Consider the following 19124-nt stretch of genomic DNA (forward strand, 5'->3'; position numbering starts at 1 on the left):
GTGTTTAAGCATTACTGAGTATTGGCCAACATAATTCTCAGCAAGATGCGCATAAGCATTGGCCACCATAACTCTTTGCTAGAGGCCACTAAATTCTCCAGAGTCCACCATGTTGTTTCCACAGTAGTCCAGAAGAGACAATCCAAACACTGGCTCTAAATACGTCCATTCCTGTCAACCTGCATAATTCTTGGCTAGGTGATACTAAGCATCAGCCACCATAATTTTCTGCTGGTTGCTACTAAATCCTACGAAGTCGGCCATGTTGTTTCTGAAGTAGCCCAGAATGTGCAATCCAAATACTAGCTCCAAATTAGTCCATTCCTATTGAAGCACTGGCCTGAATAATTCTTCGCTACATACTATCTAGCTTTGGCCACCCTGATTCTCCACTAGAGGCCAATAAATCCAACGGACTATGCCATGTTACTTCTACAGTAGCCCAGAATGGACAAAACAAACACTGACTTTAAATAAGGCCATTCGCATTGAAGTGTTGGCCTAATCTCTGCTTGATGCTCATCAGTGTTGGCAAACATAATTCTCCACTAGAGGCCAATAAACCCTACGACATTCACAATGTTGGATCTACGGTAGCCCAGGATAGACAATATTGTATCTACAGTGATCCAGAATGGACGAATCAAAGCGTTGGCCTACATAATTCACCACCAGATGCCACTAAATCCTACACACTGGACGTTTTCAGTATAAGGTCAGTGATGTGTTCTGTCAAGGTGTCCTTGATGATGTCACTTTGGTGTTGGTCAGATTTAACATTGGCTTTTTAATTAGGTACTCATCGATAAATCCCCGCAACATTCATTTGCATAAACCAGATCAATCTTCATTCCCACCAAAGATAAGCACACCTGCTACACCAGCGAAGCCCCTCCTCGTGTCCCTTCCCTTCTCAGCATCTCTCATCTCGCATTTACATTAAATGTGCCTAAATAAATACGTAAATGGCAATAAATTAGGTGTCAGTAAGTAGTTAGTTAACAGATGAAAATCCATCCCATCATTCAACAGCTGGACAAACAGTACAGTATTTCAGTGTTCTCAGACCTGTGGGATTTTCATCAAAGATATGGCACTGTTTTTTTTTAAACATTTTCTACGCTGAATCATAAGCACAAAATCAAACATCATTCCAAAAATTGACAAAAAGTACAAAAAGAATTTTCCCTGGTAAACAAATAGCCTATTTTAGCAAGCAGAGCTAAATAAACTAGTGTCACTTTGTTCACAGCATTCTCTAATGCAGATGCAGTTGGTTTACAAATCAAGTAAAAAGAAGAAAAGTAATAGTTGTTCCTTCCCTCCCGGAAAAAAAATTGCATGGCACACGTGCAAAAACATTACATTTCTAAGTAAAAAAAAAAGAAAGAAATCAAAGAAAACTTGTTCCAGAAAAAGCAATAAATAAGCCTCCACAGGTGTAAGCCTCTGGGGAGTAAAACATCCATTAACTTGTTTTATTTTTTTCCCTAGATGAAAATAAAGTAGGTCTTTCTGAACACACAGTACGACCATTCATCACGGGCCATACGTCCTCTGGCTGTTGTCCTCCTCACCAAAAGTCCCACAATGCAGTTTTTGCTTATTGTCCATTCAATCATCCCATAAGTCCAGTTGTAGAGCCACAAAATATGGATCCAGTATAGACGGCCCCTGCTGTTCTTCCAGATATGCATCGACGCAACAAAATGTCCAGTGGTATCCGTATTAATAGAGGGGGGACGTGGCGTTCCAAAGAGCCATGATTTTGCAGCCGGAGGTGCTTGTTCATCCGTGATGCCCAGCCAGTCAGGCGATGGCCCTCACCCTCCTGCAGTAGGCAGTGCACATCACATCGTCAAACAGTCAGAAGGTCACTGGTTAGGCTGCCGCAGCCTCAGTCCTCTCCACATTCATTGCTGTAGATGTACGCTTCCATTTCTAATGTTTGTTGTTGTTTTGTTTTTTTTGTCTGAATTTTTTTTTAAGATTTTCAGTTTTTTATATAGATATATATCTGTAGCAAAGGATTTACCCAAGTCTGGCATTTTTTTTTTTTTTTTGGTTGGAAAAAAAAGCTTTCATTCTCGGGTTGACAGAAAATCCATCCTTTGCTTGTTTGAAAATAGAATTTGGCTTTGTCTTCGAGAGGCAAAAAAGAGTCCAATTTTTTAGGTGACCATTGCAACTCCCTCAAACACAATGCAAACGTTTTAAATGTGTGAAAATCACTGCAGAGTTGAAAATTCAGTCTTGCAAAGTACAAACAAATGCTTCCTAATTGTCCTAGTCCCACTTCAGTTTGGGCTATAATAAATAAATAAATAAATAGCATCACAAATATCTTTCAAACTTGTCAAAATGCCAGACTGGAGTATGCCCCACCTCCCCTCTGCTCCCCCCCAGCATCCCCTCACCGGTCCAGGCCGATGAGCAGGCGGCTCCTCTCCTCCTCCTTCTGGCTCTCGTTCTTCAGGTCTGCGAACACCTGAGTGAAGTAGTGCGGGTCGGAGTTGATCTGGAGCATCTTTGCGCTCATCAGGTTGATGATGGACAGGCAGCGGTCCCAGAAGGTCTCCTTGGAGCTCTCCACAAGGAAAGGCTTGAGAGGGTAGGATATCTCGTTGCCCATGTAGGAGTAAGAAAGGTAGAGACAGGTGAGCAGCACGGCCTGCAGCTCGTGCTCCGTGGCCACCTCGGATGAGACCACGTCGCGGCACAGCATGTAGACGAAGACCACGTTTGCAGGGGTGATGAAGCCCTGGTCCTGCCAGCCCTGCAGCAGCAGGGAGCGGTCCACGCTACGCAGCCACAGCACTGGGTCAGTGGGTGACAGGTGTTTGAGCCGGTAACAACGCCGGCACAGAAACTCCCCGAGGCAACGCAGCAGCTCGCTAGTGGAGGCCTGGACGATCACTCTCTTAGGGGTCCCCGGGGCCACATTGGAGTTGGTCAGAGGTGCCTTCTTGACGGACGATGCTGTGTTGTTGGAGGTCTTGGTGAGAGCCGGAGTGCTCTGGTCCTGGGTGAAGGTGGACAGGTTGGCGCATGACTGCGACTTCTTCAGGTTCTCATTGTTCAGGTGGGTGACATTGTTCTGGTAGGTGCCGTTGGGCTGCACCTTCTTGGAGCCTTTCTTCTTTGCTGACACCGCTACAATCCGCTTCCACGGGAGCACGTTGATGAGCGAGTGGCGCTTCAGGTTCTTGTCTTTGGCGTTCTTGCTGTTCTGGACAGCCGTGTAGTGGCCCACGGTGGCCGGGCCATCCTCGAAGAGAGCCGCCTTTCGGTAGCTAGGTGACAAAGACAGCACGGTTCCCATGGTGACTGCAGGGAGGCGTCCAGGGGCTTCGGCCGCACTGGGTCAGAGGAGGGTCTGCCAGGGGAGATCCGGAGGGGCTCTGTGCTTCTGGGAGCTGGGAGTCCCGGGCTACAGGCTGCCTCTGGGCATCTAAAGCCTGGGAGAGTATTGTCCTGTGAGCAGCTCTCGGAGGGGATAACGATCACCTCGACTGTTGGATTTCAGCTGATGGCCTCTGCTGGAAGCAAAAGAGATCAATAATCAGAAAAAATAACTGGTGAAGCATCAATTACTTTTAAATTATCCATCATATTTACAAACAGCGATCTAAATGTATTTACTTATATAAGATCTCTACATGTAACATCAGATAATATCACAGTAATGAGCAGTTTATCTGCACCTCATGCTGATTAGCAGTATTGATTTGACTCAGTAAGTAATGCGATGGATCAGCCTATAGCCAATTAATTCAAACAGTGCACTGTAAAATCTGATGAGTTGATCTTACTTAAAATAATCTTAGAAACGGATTGCCTTGAAAAAGAGAAGTAAATATAACTGTTAATCTTTATTTTTATTTTCATATCCAATTGTGAAGTTTACTTGACATTTAGATGAATTTACTTATCTTTACTGAATTTTGTGAGGTTGTAGCAACTTAAAAATGAGAACTGAATTCCCTTGTTCTTTCTAAGTGTTAGCAACCTCAGAAAACCAAGTTATTTTGACTTAACTTCATCATCACAAAAAGGATTTAGCCAGTGATGAAGATCTTTTCTATACAAATAGGACTTTGCAACCAGCAGAAGACAGATATATAACACAGCAGACTTGGTTTACTAAAGTTGCTTAAACTCAAAAAGATTTATTTGATTAAACTTTTCATTTTTAAGTTGCAACAACTTCACAAAATTAAGAAAATATAAGTACATTTTAAGTAAAACGAACAAATAGCTATAAAGTTAACATACATTAAGATCAATCGTTATACATTTTTCAAGGCAATCGGGTTTTTTTAAGTAGAATCAATTTGTCAGATTTTACAGTGTAAGATCCCTCCTGCTGCATCCTGTATTATTAACCTTTTAGTGTGAAATTGCAGCCTGTAGCATGCAGAAAAATAATAATATGGGTGACTGTGTATCTAATCAAAGGTATTCTTCTTCACATTTGATTTAAATGCATCATATATGATAAACTGATAATGAGAGCTCCACATTTCATTGGCAATGGCCGACGAGTCAGAGCGAACCACGCGCCACCCCTCTCACTAAAATGGAAGACAGAAACGTAAACACCTTAATAACAAGTGAAGGTCGCGTTTGATGCGTGATTCTACACATTAACGCACAAATCCAAGGTCATGACATTTACTTTCATTAAAACTACACTCACAGAAGGATGTGTTTTTGTCTTTGCACGACATATTTTAATCTTCGCTGCAGCACCTACAGTATGCACAGTATGGATCGACTTTGCTCGCTTGCGCAGCATCCGAGAGCTGCTTCATTCCATCACAATGTTATCAATCTGATTTGTCGACTGTGGATAAATTATCGAAAAAAAGCCTTTACTGTGACTTCAGTTGGATGAAATGAAGGCATGTCTTGTGGTTTTTTGGTGTGTGATGAGGGGTTGTGTACATCGGGTGCTCTCCGTGGTGCTGAAGCTGAGCGTCTGCGTCCAAGTAAAAATGCTGGCCATAATAGGTAGCGGCTTTAATGAAGAAAATCATCATATTTTCCTCCTATTCGTCAATATGTCGCACTATATCGGTGCATTTTGCTGTCTATAACTTTAAATCCCCATTTATTTCAATTGAATGTCATATATTTCATTAGATATAGATGCGCATTATCTGTTTTATTGTGTGCACAAATCTTTACAAAATACAATCCTTCAATTTTTGTACAAATATGATCCAAAATTAAAAGAAACTCACCAGGTGAGGGTATAATTGCGCTGTAAGGATGCTGCTCCGCTGCTTGATCCTGGTTTTTCCTCACAAGACGCCTTAAAAACATAAAACCATCTCCGAGAATATTAAATGCGACAATGAAAAATAATCCGATCCGAAGCGGAAAAAAAGCAAGCCTTGGATGAGCGCGCCTGGTGTTGGCGGTGCGCAGACGATGGTAGGCAGTTGTGGAATGGATGCTCGGATGAAGATGTGCTCCTGGTCCTCCTGGCCGCGAGATGCGGATGCTGCGAGGGCTGGTGTTGTGTTGTGTCAGTTGGCTGTGTGTGTGTGAGGATGGTTGACGCAAAGGCGGTGGAGGGGCGCCGCTCTGCGCTCTGTGCGCGGTGCTGTCTCTGCTGGGAAACAACTCCGCCTATAGCCCTGCACATACAGTACATGCAAGCGCTCGTGCAAACTGAACCCGGTGAACCCGCAGGATGTTTTTCCTTATAACACCAATCAAATCTAATCAACAATATTCATATAAGCATTTACGTAGTGGGTTAATAGAGAAGTTCTATCTCTACAATGCATTGAATATGAAATATTTGTATCTCGTTAATCTCTGTGCAAGCTTTTATAGTAATCTCATGTAGTCCATATGTTCCTATACAGTCCTCTAGTGGGGGCTTGCCTGTCTCTGTGGTACTCCATTATGAGATATGGTCAGACCAATGCATCATTTTGCCATTTGAGCAGATACTGCTGCTTTATTCAGTGTTGGATGTCAGCCAGTCATCCATTAATATGATGAATTTCCCCTTAAAGACCACTGGCACAAAGCTATAAATGCATGACAATATATTCTTTTTGAACAATCTGTGTTTTTCTTTTATCTTTCAAATGTTAGTTGGTTGCATTTGTGTTTTAATTGAGAGTCACTACAAACACCCAGCCCAAAATGTTTTTCATAACAATATTTCGACAACACATAGTTACAAAAAAAAAAAGGAATTAAATAAACAACAAATAGCGTTTTGCAAGACCTAAACAATAAACAATAAAATGAAAAAAAAAACACCAATAAATGAAAGTCTATAGAAAATGAAAAAGAAATAATAAAATAAAGTGAAATAAGCACTAGGAAAAGAAAAAAAAAAAAAAAAAAAAAAAGCCTGGTTGAAAAGACTGATCTCTGAAACAATGCAGGCAAAAATAAATAAATCTAAAAAAATGAAATAAACAAAAATAAATAAAACATTACATGTATTTATATGGAGCTTAGCCTTGATCTTTAGGGTGAAATTGTTTTTGTTTTAGTTTTCTTGCTTTTCTCTTAATTTGTTACTTTTGTAATAAAGAGAGAAAGAGAAAGGCATGGGTAAATGGGCATCTGTTACATGTTTACGACCTTTTTTTTCATAAGACTACATTTCCCATGTGCGCCCTTTAAATACCGAGTCACGCGCTGACGTCACGTACGCAAAGTAACGTAGTCCGCGCACGTAGTTTTCATTCAAGCAGCATTTGAATAAGGAAGATGGCGGCTGCAGCAGTGGTTGAATTTCAGAGAGCCCAGTCTCTCATTAGCACGGACCGCAACGCCTCAATCGACATTCTCCATTCAATAGGTAAGTGTTCGTCCGAGGTTTTAAAGACGGTCACTTCACACCTGGCCGCCGTGATGTGGGTTTTCTCGGTGAGTGTTAGCCGGTGAGGTTAGCGTGCTAGCTAGCGGCAGGAGCCGGTGGTGTGCGGTGCTGACTCACTGCTGAACGGTGGGTAACGGTAACTGCTAGTTAGCGCGTTAGCTGCCGTGCTAACGTTAGGCCCGGGCGTGAAATATGTCAGTAGTTATCGGAAATGTCACATTTTTAACCGTGTAATCGTGTCGTGTTGTTTTTGTCGGTGTCCACAGTTTCTAAGCTAACTATCATTAGCTGTACTGTGACTGTCATGCTAGCGCGATTGCTGTTGTGGCTAACGTCTTTAGCTTGTTGTCAAAAGGCTTTAACCAATTTCATCAACACACTGAAAGGCAGCTATCTGACAGATTGACACGAAACTACAACTGATTCTGTTATTAATCGGACATGTGTTATTTTCTGACCTAAGATGTGTGTTTATTGAAATCAAACAGAGAGCAAAGGGATATTTCATTACGATATACTGTAAACAGGTCTTAAATTTCCCATAGGCATGTCCTCAAATTGCCTTGTCACTACAGCCGACTAGCTGTCAAGCTACACTGTTTTGTTCCTCTTTAGTTTAAATGTCCTGATAAAACATTGATTTTCTTCTCAATTTAAGGCTAAATAAACGGATTAGCACTTTGACAGAAAAGCAGTAAAATTATGATAATCACTGATAAAGCAAAAAGTCAAACCAGCTCTGATTTTATCTTTCATGTGATGATTTACTGCTTCTCTCTGCTCTACAGCTTTAAAACTTTAATATATTTGGGTTTTGGATTGTTGGTGGACATAAAAAGTTATTTTAAGACGTAAACCGTTGTGACACATTAAGTTGCGATTTAATACACAAATGTTTTTGGTATCATGTAAGTTATTATGAAACAAAAAGCCAAATTTTCTTTGATTCCACTTAAAATGTGCTGCTTCTCAGTTCCTTAATAGGTGCAATATATTTTGCTTTTGGGATTGTGGGTCAACATAGAAAGCTGTTTTAAGGAAAAACATTGTGCCCCAGAGCAGTGTAATCTACATTTAACACAATTTGCAGGGATGTAACAATACCACAAAACATATCAATTTATATATTCCTTGATCAACAATCCAATATTTATGAATCAAAGCGAAAACATCAATAATGTTAAAATATGCCATTATTTTGGAACTCTGTCCAAGGGCACCGCCATCCTAAACTTCAAACAGTGCCAGGTAGACAGTGATAAGCAGCCAGGAAAAAGACATTCAGGGTATTTTCTGTATATGTCTTATTTTGATCCAAGGCCCCCGAATTGAATTTAATCTAACTGAATCTAAATTTTATGTTGGTAGACGTCACATATTGTGTCGTCACCCTATAAAATTCATATAATATTGTATCATGATAAAACTTAGCAGTTAATTGTATCCATACTTGTCAGGTTGATATGTACACTTTAGATTTAGAAATATTGAGAGGATGCAAATCAAACAGATGAAATGACATCTAAAACCATAAAACAAGACTAAATGAAATACTGGTTTACAAAGCTTATATACTGTCCTTTTTGGCACCCAGACTGTTTTAAACTTTACAAATTGCATCAACTTGTTGCTTTTCTTTAACAGTGAGGAGAGATGTCCAAGAGAATGATGAGGAAGCTGTCAGGGTTAAAGAACAGAGCATCCTGGAGCTGGGGACACTCCTGGCCAAGACAGGACAGGCTGCAGGTAATTGTGAAACGTTGATGTTCATTCTGTGCTCGTTTTTAGTTTACGACTACAAAAAAACGAAAGGAAATGATTTGATATTACGTCACTACTTTGTGTTATATTTGCCTTTTTCCTCTTTGTGGTTGTCTCCAGAACTAGGGGGTCTGCTGAAATTTGTGAGGCCTTTTCTGATTTCTATCAGCAAGGCCAAGGCGGCCCGACTGGTCCGCTCTCTGCTGGACCTTTTCCTTGACATGGAGGCAGCAACAGGGCAGGAGGTTGAGCTGTGTCTTGAGTGCATTGAGTGGGCCAAGGCCGAGAAGAGGACCTTCCTACGACAGGCTCTGGAGGTAAGGCGGTCGATGACAAACTTGTTGGTGCTATCAAATGTCACATGAAACTTAATCCATTGACGAGTTCTCTGAAAAACGCTGCAGTATCAGAATGCTTCAGTGCTAGAATCTGACTGTTTTTTCCACCCCTTAAACTAGGAATATATCATTTATAACATACGAGAAACCTGCAGAATACAGCTGAATATCACTGAAATATAAAACCTTCAAATGGAACATAAACCCTTGTGATATCTTTCCCCAGTGGGGAACTGCAAATGAGGAGCTTGCTGCTGAGTTTGGTGACATTGTAGATGACAAATTATACTCTTTGAGGTTTATTATTTGCATTAAGTTTAACACCTTGATTGCTGACAAGGCAGAAAAAAAGGACACAGTGTATCGCCCAACAGTTGATGTATTCATCCACTTATCCAGCCCCAGTTAGCGCTGACGCACAACATCCCTCATGACTAATAATAGTGAAAACAAAAGAGATATTCCCAAACATTAATAGCAGCTGTGGGAGGAATCAAATTTAACATGCCCTGACTCATAGAGTGGGAGACAATGTGATTTAAAACAGATTAAGGTGGAGCATTTGGTTGTTTGTAGGTATTACTTTAGTTCACAACCAAATGAAGACTGGAAACTTGGTAAAAATGATGAAGCAAAGTTGTAAAAATTTGCCTAAGGAGGGATGCTTGTACAGCTACTACACACTGTCGTTGATGATGACATCACCCTGCTGTAGCAGCCAAAATGGGCTTCGTGGCCAAATGACTGCCAGCAGGTTCACACTCACAGCCAGGAGTATCTGGAGCTTTTTGGCTGAAATACAAAATACAGGATCAAAAAGATTTTGTATTAGTACTGCATTTAAAGTGTACAAGAAGTAATGAAACTGTGGCATGTACCAATGAAAGCTGAGAAGAGGGACGCTCTCCAGACAGTCAGTGGTTTGCCCTTAGGACGCAAGTTCTGGGTAATGCGATAGGAGTAAGAAGATGAACCTTTTGTTAATAGCACTGAGTGTGTACCATGAGCTCAGCCAGAGAGAGAGAAGTACTCATGTTTTAGGGAACAGCTGTGAGGTGAGATCTCTAAAAACAAATGCCTTTTTTTTTCAAGTTTTAATGTAAAGAAGTATTTCACCGATATAAAAATGATACTCACATTAAGCTAGGTTGTCTGTAGGCCGCGGGTTCGATTCCAGCCTCGGCCCTTTGCTGCATGCCCCCCCCCCCCCTCTCCCCTTCATGCTTGACCTTTCCTGTACAATTAAAGGCGAGGAAGCAGTATGGTGCCCACTTCCTGTTCACAAACTCATTATTACAGCAAAATATGACATATGTTTCTGAAAAAGAACATGTTAGGAGAGAAATAGGCAGTCCAGTAATATAATCTTGATTGATATTCAACAGCACAGCCTAGATTTACCCTATTATCAGATTTCGGTCCAAGGTTGAGAGAGAGATTGGCGGGTCTGTCACTTGATCGGCTTCTATGCTTTTTGTGGCCATGGCATGAGTGGTGGGAAATACAAAAATGCGGAAGTACAGATTGTAGCTCAAGCAACAGGAGGAAAGTTTATCACAGATCATCTACACATGATATCCAAGTTGTTTTGATACAAAGCTGGTTGAATTAGTAAAGTATCCTTTTAACAAACATGTTTTTCCCGCAGCAGTTGTCTCAACAGGCGATATTGTAATGCGGCTTCTGAACGCCACATTTCAAGCAAAATGAAACGCGTCAGTGTTAAGTTTCACCTTTGACAGCAGTTTGTTTAACTCCTCTATTTGGCAATTTCTGTAAGAAGTGATTCTTGGGAATGTAGGAACTGTCTGTAATTTAGCACGTTCTTCCAAGAAGTGCGTAAGTGGCATTTCAACATCCTACCGTCAGTGTTTGCCATGGATTTCTTCATAATGACCGACATTATGAAGGGCTATGAGACTAGCGAAAACATGTTTATTCCATCATGTGAGCCAAAAGTCTCTTTTTGTGTGTGAAGAGCAAGATTAAAACAAAACAGCAGTTATTTTTAATTTGTTTTTTACCTGCCCAGTGACTGAAGATAGAAATTAGGAAGTAGCTAAATCTGATACAGTACTTCTGTTTGTATGAGATTAATGATTTTTGTACATGTTCACTTATAATAACATGTAATAAACTTCTTCCTGGAATAATGTACCGAAGGGCCTCAAATTGTCAGAGTTTAATGATAAGATTAGTATGATTGCACCTAAATCTTTTTTTAAAATGTTCCACAAATTTCACATGTCATGTTTTGGAACAGTTTTGTCTTTTTTACTGTACTTTTGCTTCAGATATATGCAAGCAAAGCACAAAAAAAACAACAGCATGAGGATGTTTGCAACATAAAGCCAGCATCATTTTGACAGCAGTGATGCCAAATTTTTTTCAGAAGAAAAATATGGATGTATGAGTACAAAATGGAAAGGATAAAAGGCTTACTTGCTAGGCCTTGAAAATCTTCTGTAGAAATGGAAGTGTTGAAATGTACAGTTTAATACAGTTCATTGAAATGCTAAGGAATTCGTTTAGCAAATGTGAAAAATCCAGAAACGGAGACTCATGCTGGGGCTTCCCTCTGCTGAAAAGGTTAAAGCTAAGCTTCTTGCATTTTGATTTTGTTATGAAGTATCTGATATCCTGGTAGTTTTTGTCCATGATACATGTTGCAGTTTTTGTACAAGGCGATAGATCGGCACAGCTGCTCTCTGCCTGTCTAACGGCACTCTGTCTTGTTTCAGGCACGGCTGATCTCGCTCTATTTTGACACCAAAAGATACCAGGAGGCCTTGGCGCTTGGTGAGTGTTTAGAGACAAAACATTTTTATCTTGTGGTAAATGGTAGCATCCTTCTCCAGCCTCGGGGACTTTACAGAGAGGCAGGAATGGCTGTGTGGCACACCACAAAGATGATTTCTGATCTACCAAAGACCACAAAAACTTAAAAAAGATATCTTTTACTATCACAATCTTATTCAGTTAACTCTAACAAGTTGCTTCTTGTTTAAACAAATGTGTGTGCCAAATTGACTTAATTAGCTTATAAACAAAGGAGTTTCCACAGAATTTAAACATGATTTTAATTATAACAAGAAGAGAAAGAACAGCACACATCAGGACTGGAATATTACATGTACCTCCGAGCTGTTTACTGAGTTTTGTACAAAGTTATTGCAACAGTTAATGTGCATGACATTAACTCCGATTCTGTCTCTTTCCCTCAGGCTCCCAGTTGCTCCAGGAGCTGAAAAAGATGGATGACAAAGCTCTTCTGGTGGAGGTTCAGCTGCTTGAAAGTAAGACGTACCACGCTCTTAGTAACCTGCCCAAGGCCCGCGCAGCCCTCACCTCAGCCAGGACAACCGCCAACGCCATTTACTGTCCTCCAAAGCTCCAGGCAGCTCTGGACATGCAGTCAGGTCAGTGTGTGTTCACTATTTTCACTATCGGAGATCACCGGTGCTAAAGTGGTGCTGTTTCTGCGTGTGGGGTAACAGATTGGTGCGGTTTATCATGTCAGGAAAACTGAGAATTTAGTAGTCACAGTATGATTTGTATTGTTAAAATCATAATCCAGATTGGATTGATTTTAGTGCTGTTTAACAACTTCACCATCTGGCACTTTGGCAGGATAAAACAAACTACAAAATGCATTTGTTAATACAAATTTTTAGGCCTTTTTCATTTTGTTTTGTCCTTGCAGTAAAACCAGATTTAACCTATAAAATTAACAACAGCCCAATTCCATTAAATGTCCCCAAAGAACATTTTATCTTTTATGAAGTCTACTTTAAATAGCTTTGTGTGTGCCTCAAGATAGTTCTTCACTTGCTTTGCCAGAATGCCCAAAATGTAGGATGTCTATGTTTGGGGTTTTAATTTGAATGCAGCAGCTTTTGGATTCCTCTGATAGCACCAGTTGTTGTAGAAAGATGAGTCAATCCCTTTTGTCTACCTATTTTTGACACTACCACTGGGAGGCGCCAGTCAAGTTTGTTTCCCAAAGTCCAGGATGACAACCTCAAATGTCTTGTTTTGTCCTTAAACCAAAGATATTTAGTTTATTTTTCACTGAGGAGTAAAGAGGACAGAAAATAGTCACATTCAAAAAGCTGAAATTCTGTTTCCTTGTATTTCCTCAGTTGTGCTTGTACTTTATTGGATTATCTATTATTTAATCTTATTTTGTCAGTTGTGTTTGTTTTTTGTATTTATTGTTATTCAGTTTTTAGTTATTTTTTTATTTCCTGTTTATAATATTCCCTTTTAATGGGCCACTTTTACTATAACATGATTTATTTTGAATAATTTTGATCAACTCTGATTCAATTTCAATTGCTTATTTTTCATCTTAATATATTTTTATGAGATTTTATTAGTTTTCATGGTTTTGATTCACGTTTATGGTTGGTTGCTGTCTTTTTCTTGCACCTGCAAACAGATTGTATTTCCACTTTGAATGAGATGTGCTAGTTGAATTAAGATTTGCATGCTCGCTGTAAAAATTACATAAATTAATAATCAATTATAGTTGAAAATGAATAGATTGTTTCAGCTCTACTTAATAATGCTTTTCAATCTCCCTTTTTTTATTGTTTTTTTTTAAAGTGTGAATGTTACTATAAACTGGTGTTTGATTTTTTTTTTTTCATCTAATTTTAATTACAATACAATTAATGGTGGTGGTTAAAAAATGAGCTAATGTATTATTATTATTAATATGACACAAAACTGTCCATGAAGCAGCTATTCTCCCCAACAGTTAAAATATTTGGTGTGCTTTTCAGTGACTCAGCTCATTTTTATGCTGATAACCATCTCAAAGTCACACAGTTTGTGTTTCCTTGTGTGAATGTGGAAGCGCTGCGAGGCACGATGGTGGTTATTCATGACTTTACAACTCTGTGAACTGGAAAAAAAGAAACACGGCTCATGGCTAATTGTAATGGAATTCCAGCATTTTGATTAAATGGTCCTTGTTGGGTGATGCCAAGTGAAAGCCAGCACACAAAGATTTCAACATTTCACGCAACAGTGACATTTATCTTCAGCCCATCAAGTCTCTCCGGTGTTCTGGCGGTGTTTCTCATTTCACGGTGGCTGAAGTAGTTTGTAACGATCACGTTGTGTCGTCTCTGTCGCAGGGATCATCCACGCAGCAGAGGAGAAGGACTGGAAGACGGCCTACTCCTACTTCTTTGAGGCCTTCGAGGGCTACGACTCCATCGACAGCCCCAGAGCCATCACAGCCCTCAAATACATGCTCCTGTGCAAAATCGTCCTCAACTTGTGAGTAGTGCTTAAAACTCAGCGTCCACTGCTTAAAGGGAAACAGGATTTTCAGCCAGCTCTGTGTCATTGAAGTCTTTGCAGGTGAACCATGTTTTGCACTGTGCTGCCTGCAAAAGTTTGCCAAGCGACACGTTTCATATCACTCGGCTGACACAAAAGGGGAAGCCGAGCATTGTTGACTCAGAGCTGGTTTAATAATTGGCAAACTTTCTCTTCAACTTACGTTACATCCACATGGTGTTATATTACTCACATGAGTTTTTCTGTTATTTCCACATTACAGACCAGAGGAGGTTCAAGCCCTGATCAGCGGTAAACTGGGTCTGCGATATGCCGGCAGACAGGCAAGTACCGATCATTTTTCTGCTTATATTAGGGCAAAGCAGTGATGTCAACTGTTTTATCTTTTGGCAGACATCAGATGGTTTTCATGAATATTGCTGGTTTCACACAAAAAAATAGGATTAAGGGTAAATCTTGTAATATTATGTGTACTATTTTAACTAAATGTGATACAAGCTTTTTTCTCTGATTCACCTCACGAATACTTTTTTTTAACGTATTCTCACCTTCAAAAATATTATATTTTTGTTGCATCTTGTGATGTAAACAACATTTTTTTTGTTCTTACCTCTGTTTTTTGTTTTAATATTTCCAAAAGAAAATTAGCTTTGCTGTACTTATGAGGTATCTTTATTTTTGTGCAGGTATTAAGCTGGTTTCTGTGGAATGACATTTCTTTTTTTTGTTGTTCTCCATCCAGACAGATGCACTGAAATGTGTCGCCCAAGCCTGCAAGAACAGATCATTAGCAGACTTTGAAAAGGTAAGAATCCTTTAAATCCTCTCAAATCTGTGCTAATGGATTTTCATGCAGATGAGTCTCTCTTGAGCCCTTTGGGTCTTACTTTCTCTTCTGCTTTTGCATCTCTTGCAAGCATGTGCAGCACATAGAAATGAACTTTAGCTCCCTGCAGGAGTGTTTTCAAAATGTTATCATATGAACACGGATTTCTTTTTTAAACGCAAAGTAAAAACTTTTCCGTTTCTAGCCGTTCTTGTCTAAACATGGCCTTAGCTTGATGCTTGCTGATGATATATAAAGGCCAAACCCTTGTTCCAAGTGTTTATCTCAGTATAACAAGCATTTTCATGAAGATTTAGTGGTATGATTTCACGCAAATTGCCTCCTTGTTTGAGTTTTTAAAGTCAAAGTTGTGCATCCTCCAGGCCCTAACAGAGTACAGAGCAGAACTGAGGGACGATCCCATCATCAACACTCACCTGGCCAAGCTGTACGACAACCTGCTGGAACAAAACCTCATCAGGGTCATTGAACCCTTTTCCAGAGTACAGGTGAGGACGAGCTTGGCTCAAAGGAGACTTGTTACTATAGAATAATACACGTCCTAAATGTTCACATTTTCTTAATTTTCTTAAACCTCAGCAACCTAATGTTACTGTTACCTGAGTAAAACCATGATTTTGATAGATTTTCTGCACTAAATGCGATTCCACTTTCCTAACAGTAGTTTCTTATGTGCTGTTAGATCTTTCTGTAATCATGTATTCTTTTGTGCATTATATTTTTGCATAAATGGTTTATTTTCATTCGTCTTTCTCAAGAGCAAATACTGGAGTTTTCTTTACATAGTCGAGGTTGACATGAATATAATCCACTTTGTCTTCATCATTTTAACCAATTAACTGATTATTTCATTGGCCTCTCCTTCTGTTTTCAGATAGAACACATATCAGGTCTAATCAAACTGTCAAAGGTACGTATACTTCAAGTTTTTCACATTTTTCCTGAGTGTTTAAAATGATCGATCATACCTTTGAAAATGTGTGTTTTGTTATTCATTGTTTTCTGTTTTACTTTACAGGGAGATGTTGAGAGGAAATTATCACAGATGATTCTGGACAAAAAGTTTCACGGTAAAAGGAGTTGTCTGTGCCTTACAAACAAATTAATGTGTGATTTTTTTTTAAGGATTCTCCTGTTAATTTTTGACTCTGATCTCAGAAATTATTATTTTTTTCTCCAAATATTTCCTGTTTCCCATGGCTCATAAACAGCAGGAGTCTTCAGTGCACTGTAATATATTGTGTCACATATTTTTGTGCAGGAATCCTTGACCAAGGTGAAGGTGTCTTGATCATATTCGAGGAGCCCCCAGTGGACAAAACATACGAAGCAGCCTTGGAAACAATTCAGAACATGAGCAAAGTCGTGGATTCACTTTACAACAAAGCCAAGAAGCTGACATAGGTAGTTAAAATATTCAGTTGGAGGAAAAACGTGTTTTTTTTGTGCTGTCTTTAGTCTTGATTAAATGTATTTTCTTTTGCTTCCTCAGAGCAGTTTGCCACGGCAGTGCGATGGAGGAACTGTGTGTGTTTGACCAGCGTGTATAACATTTTAAGAAGGGGACAAGGGAGAGCGACCAACAGTCCCACAAACTGCAACAAACAGGATTCCCCCATCAAACTCCCCCTCGTCTCCCTCAATGGACAATTTCATCACTTCTCTCCTTTGTTTTTTTGTTTTTTTTTCCTCCTTTAATTTTGATATCTCTTCAGGATTCTGTATAACACTCAGCGGCCAAATCAGGCCATCAGGGAATATTGTACAACCACAATAAAAAGATGAAAAGGTTTAAGAATACATATATGTTTATATCTGCTATAAGGTCTGGCTCACCAAGCTGACTCCACTGCAACCTCAAAGGTGCAACTTTGACCTCTGCGGCCTCGGACTCTGCTACAAACCGCAGAATCGAGGCTTTCTCCTCCTCCTCCTTGTCCATATCTTTCAGAAGCACACTGTTCAGTTTTTGGAAGGTTGGGTAATCCTTGGGATACTGAATTTTGGTCGAAGAGCTCCCCCTAACTCTTATTTCTTTTTCCTCACCATATCGATGCCAACAGTTAAGCCCCCACTGTATTTCAGATATGTATTAAACTCACTTTATTTGTTTTTTTTTTTTTTTGGTTTTGTGTTTTTGTTTAAAAAAAAAAAAGAAAAATCAGATGGTTGCCACATGTCTGCCCACCCTGGTTATGTATCGAACAGACAGGATGCCATTTCACCACTAGTGCCACTTTTTCGGCGCTTCTGTTTGCCTCAGCGTTTGGGTGCAATATGAAATCGGAGGGCAGAGGTGGAGATGTATTCATCGCCTCTGAGCGTCTGTCAGTTATAACTGAGTGAGCAATTCTCCATTGTTAGTTCCTAGCACTAGTGTGGTATGCTAGTAACCAAACAATTTGTATGGTTTTGATTTGGTTTTGATTTTTTTTTTGTTTTGTTTTGTTTTACTCTTATAAAGACATTTTCAAAAATAAATATTTTGTATTTTAAGGATTTTGTCTTGTCTCTTGCAAAAAAAGGTAATTTTTCATCGGTTGCTTTGCTGTGATATTTGTTTTACAGTATGAGGGTGAGGATGCGGGATTTACATGTTGCAAATTGTCTTTAAAATGCACCTAAAAATTGGGAGTATGACGCTGAAAATGTATACAGAGAGTTAAATGAAAGGTATCCAAGGAGTCAGAAGGCATCCTTAAATTTACCTCTGCAACTAAACAGATGTTGACACTAAAAACTACAGAATTCACCCAACAACCTCTTCCTCTTGCTGCTATATTTGTCACAATTTTTGAAAAAAAGTCACTTCAAGTGAAAGGGCATTAAATCAGTCAAACGGACAGTTTTGGATCGTCTTATTTTGATTTTTTTCACAAACATCATGATCATTACCTGTGTTGTTTCTACGTCTCTTTTCCCAGTTATCAGACTGTTCAAACCAGCGCCACAAACCTCTTTCTCTCATGGCGTATAAAAGCACATATAGAAGCACAAGCATGTAAATTTTAAATGTATCAGTCATGCTCATGCAGAAGATTTTTGAGTCTCAAATATCCCATTATAAAGAGATTTTTTTTGGTAGGATTTTATGTACTTTTATTTGTCTAGCCTTTCACTGTGACACTTTCAGCATCTAAAATAAAGACTTAACTTTGCCTCTAATTCAAACATTTTTTACATTATACTGGCATTTTCCATTTTAGAAATGTTAAATGTAGGTCTCAGCCATCCTCATGCTCTATTCTTTATCAGCCCCCCAAAAATAAAGTATGTGATTGTTTTTGAAACAAATGAAAATCAAATATATGCTGCAAATGGTTCTTAATTTCTTACATTTTTTTAAAAAAAAGTCTGTGAGTGAAATTGATCACTTTCTTTTAACCATTTTTATTCATTTTGGGTTTGTCAGACACAAAATACAGGTAAAAAAAAAACTTTTTTAAAATCATTTTTTAGTATTTAAAATTTTAATATTTATGATTAGGATTAATGTGAAGCTCAACTGACTTCCTATTCTGCTGCTGGAGTTAATGTTAGCTGCTAAGATCATGATACAAATATGTATATATGTTTAAACTTTTGTCAATATACAATATTCGGTAAGTTTCTCCAGAATTCAATATTTCAGTTTATTTTTCTGAAACCACAAGCACCAAAGAAGACAGAATAATGGCATAGTGCACATGAGAGATGCAAAATGAAGAGATTAGTAAATGTAGAAGACTTTAAAAAAAACGAAGGAAAAATGTCCAATAAACTATAATTATATATTTGAAAATGTTTTACTGAATAATAGGATTTTTTAAGCTTTTTTCAGGTCACTTCTTGCTTTGTATTCTTTTGTTTTACTTTCATGGTTTTTGTTTTCCTTTATTGGCAACATCAGGTGATTTCTTTTTCTTTTCAGATTTCTTGCAAACTTCCCTTCTTCCCATGTTTTTGAAAATTAAAAAAACTCAATCTGCCTAGGTTTCAAAGGGTGTAAAAAATAATATGATTGCAACAT

The 19124-nt window shown here is 39.0% G+C and overlaps 2 protein-coding genes across 4 annotated transcripts; one reads left to right on the forward strand and one right to left on the reverse strand.

Annotated features, from left to right (window-relative positions):
• Positions 1 to 1379: 1379 nt before the first annotated feature.
• On the reverse strand, positions 1380 to 5606 carry cdk5r1b (cyclin-dependent kinase 5, regulatory subunit 1b (p35)). Of its 2 annotated transcripts, none has more exons than XM_042508657.1 (2): positions 5247 to 5606; positions 1380 to 3536 (listed from the first exon to the last, which is right to left on the reverse strand). In XM_042508657.1, the coding sequence occupies exon 2, from the start codon at positions 3320 to 3322 to the stop codon at positions 2414 to 2416; it is 909 nt and encodes a 302-aa protein (XP_042364591.1). In that variant the 5' UTR covers positions 3323 to 3536; positions 5247 to 5606; the 3' UTR covers positions 1380 to 2413. The 2 variants fall into 2 exon arrangements, with proteins under 2 accessions (XP_042364591.1, XP_042364589.1); XM_042508655.1 differs by having other exon boundaries at positions 1380 to 3539.
• Positions 5607 to 6736: 1130 nt separating this feature from the next.
• psmd11b (proteasome 26S subunit, non-ATPase 11b) lies at positions 6737 to 16913 on the forward strand. 2 transcript variants are annotated; one of them, XM_042508232.1, is made up of 13 exons: positions 6737 to 6835; positions 8501 to 8602; positions 8738 to 8934; positions 11697 to 11754; positions 12180 to 12374; positions 14100 to 14244; positions 14531 to 14591; positions 15011 to 15073; positions 15478 to 15603; positions 15990 to 16025; positions 16134 to 16185; positions 16377 to 16519; positions 16608 to 16913. In XM_042508232.1, exons 1-12 carry the CDS (start codon positions 6745 to 6747, stop codon positions 16517 to 16519), a joined length of 1269 nt encoding a protein of 422 aa, XP_042364166.1. In that variant the 5' UTR covers positions 6737 to 6744; the 3' UTR covers positions 16608 to 16913. The 2 variants fall into 2 exon arrangements, with proteins under 2 accessions (XP_042364166.1, XP_042364167.1); XM_042508233.1 differs by having other exon boundaries at positions 16613 to 16913.
• Positions 16914 to 19124: the final 2211 nt, after the last annotated feature.

Source organism: Plectropomus leopardus, chromosome 19 (genome assembly GCF_008729295.1).
Source record: "Plectropomus leopardus isolate mb chromosome 19, YSFRI_Pleo_2.0, whole genome shotgun sequence".
In the NCBI taxonomy this organism is placed as follows: Eukaryota; Metazoa; Chordata; class Actinopteri; order Perciformes; family Serranidae; genus Plectropomus; species Plectropomus leopardus.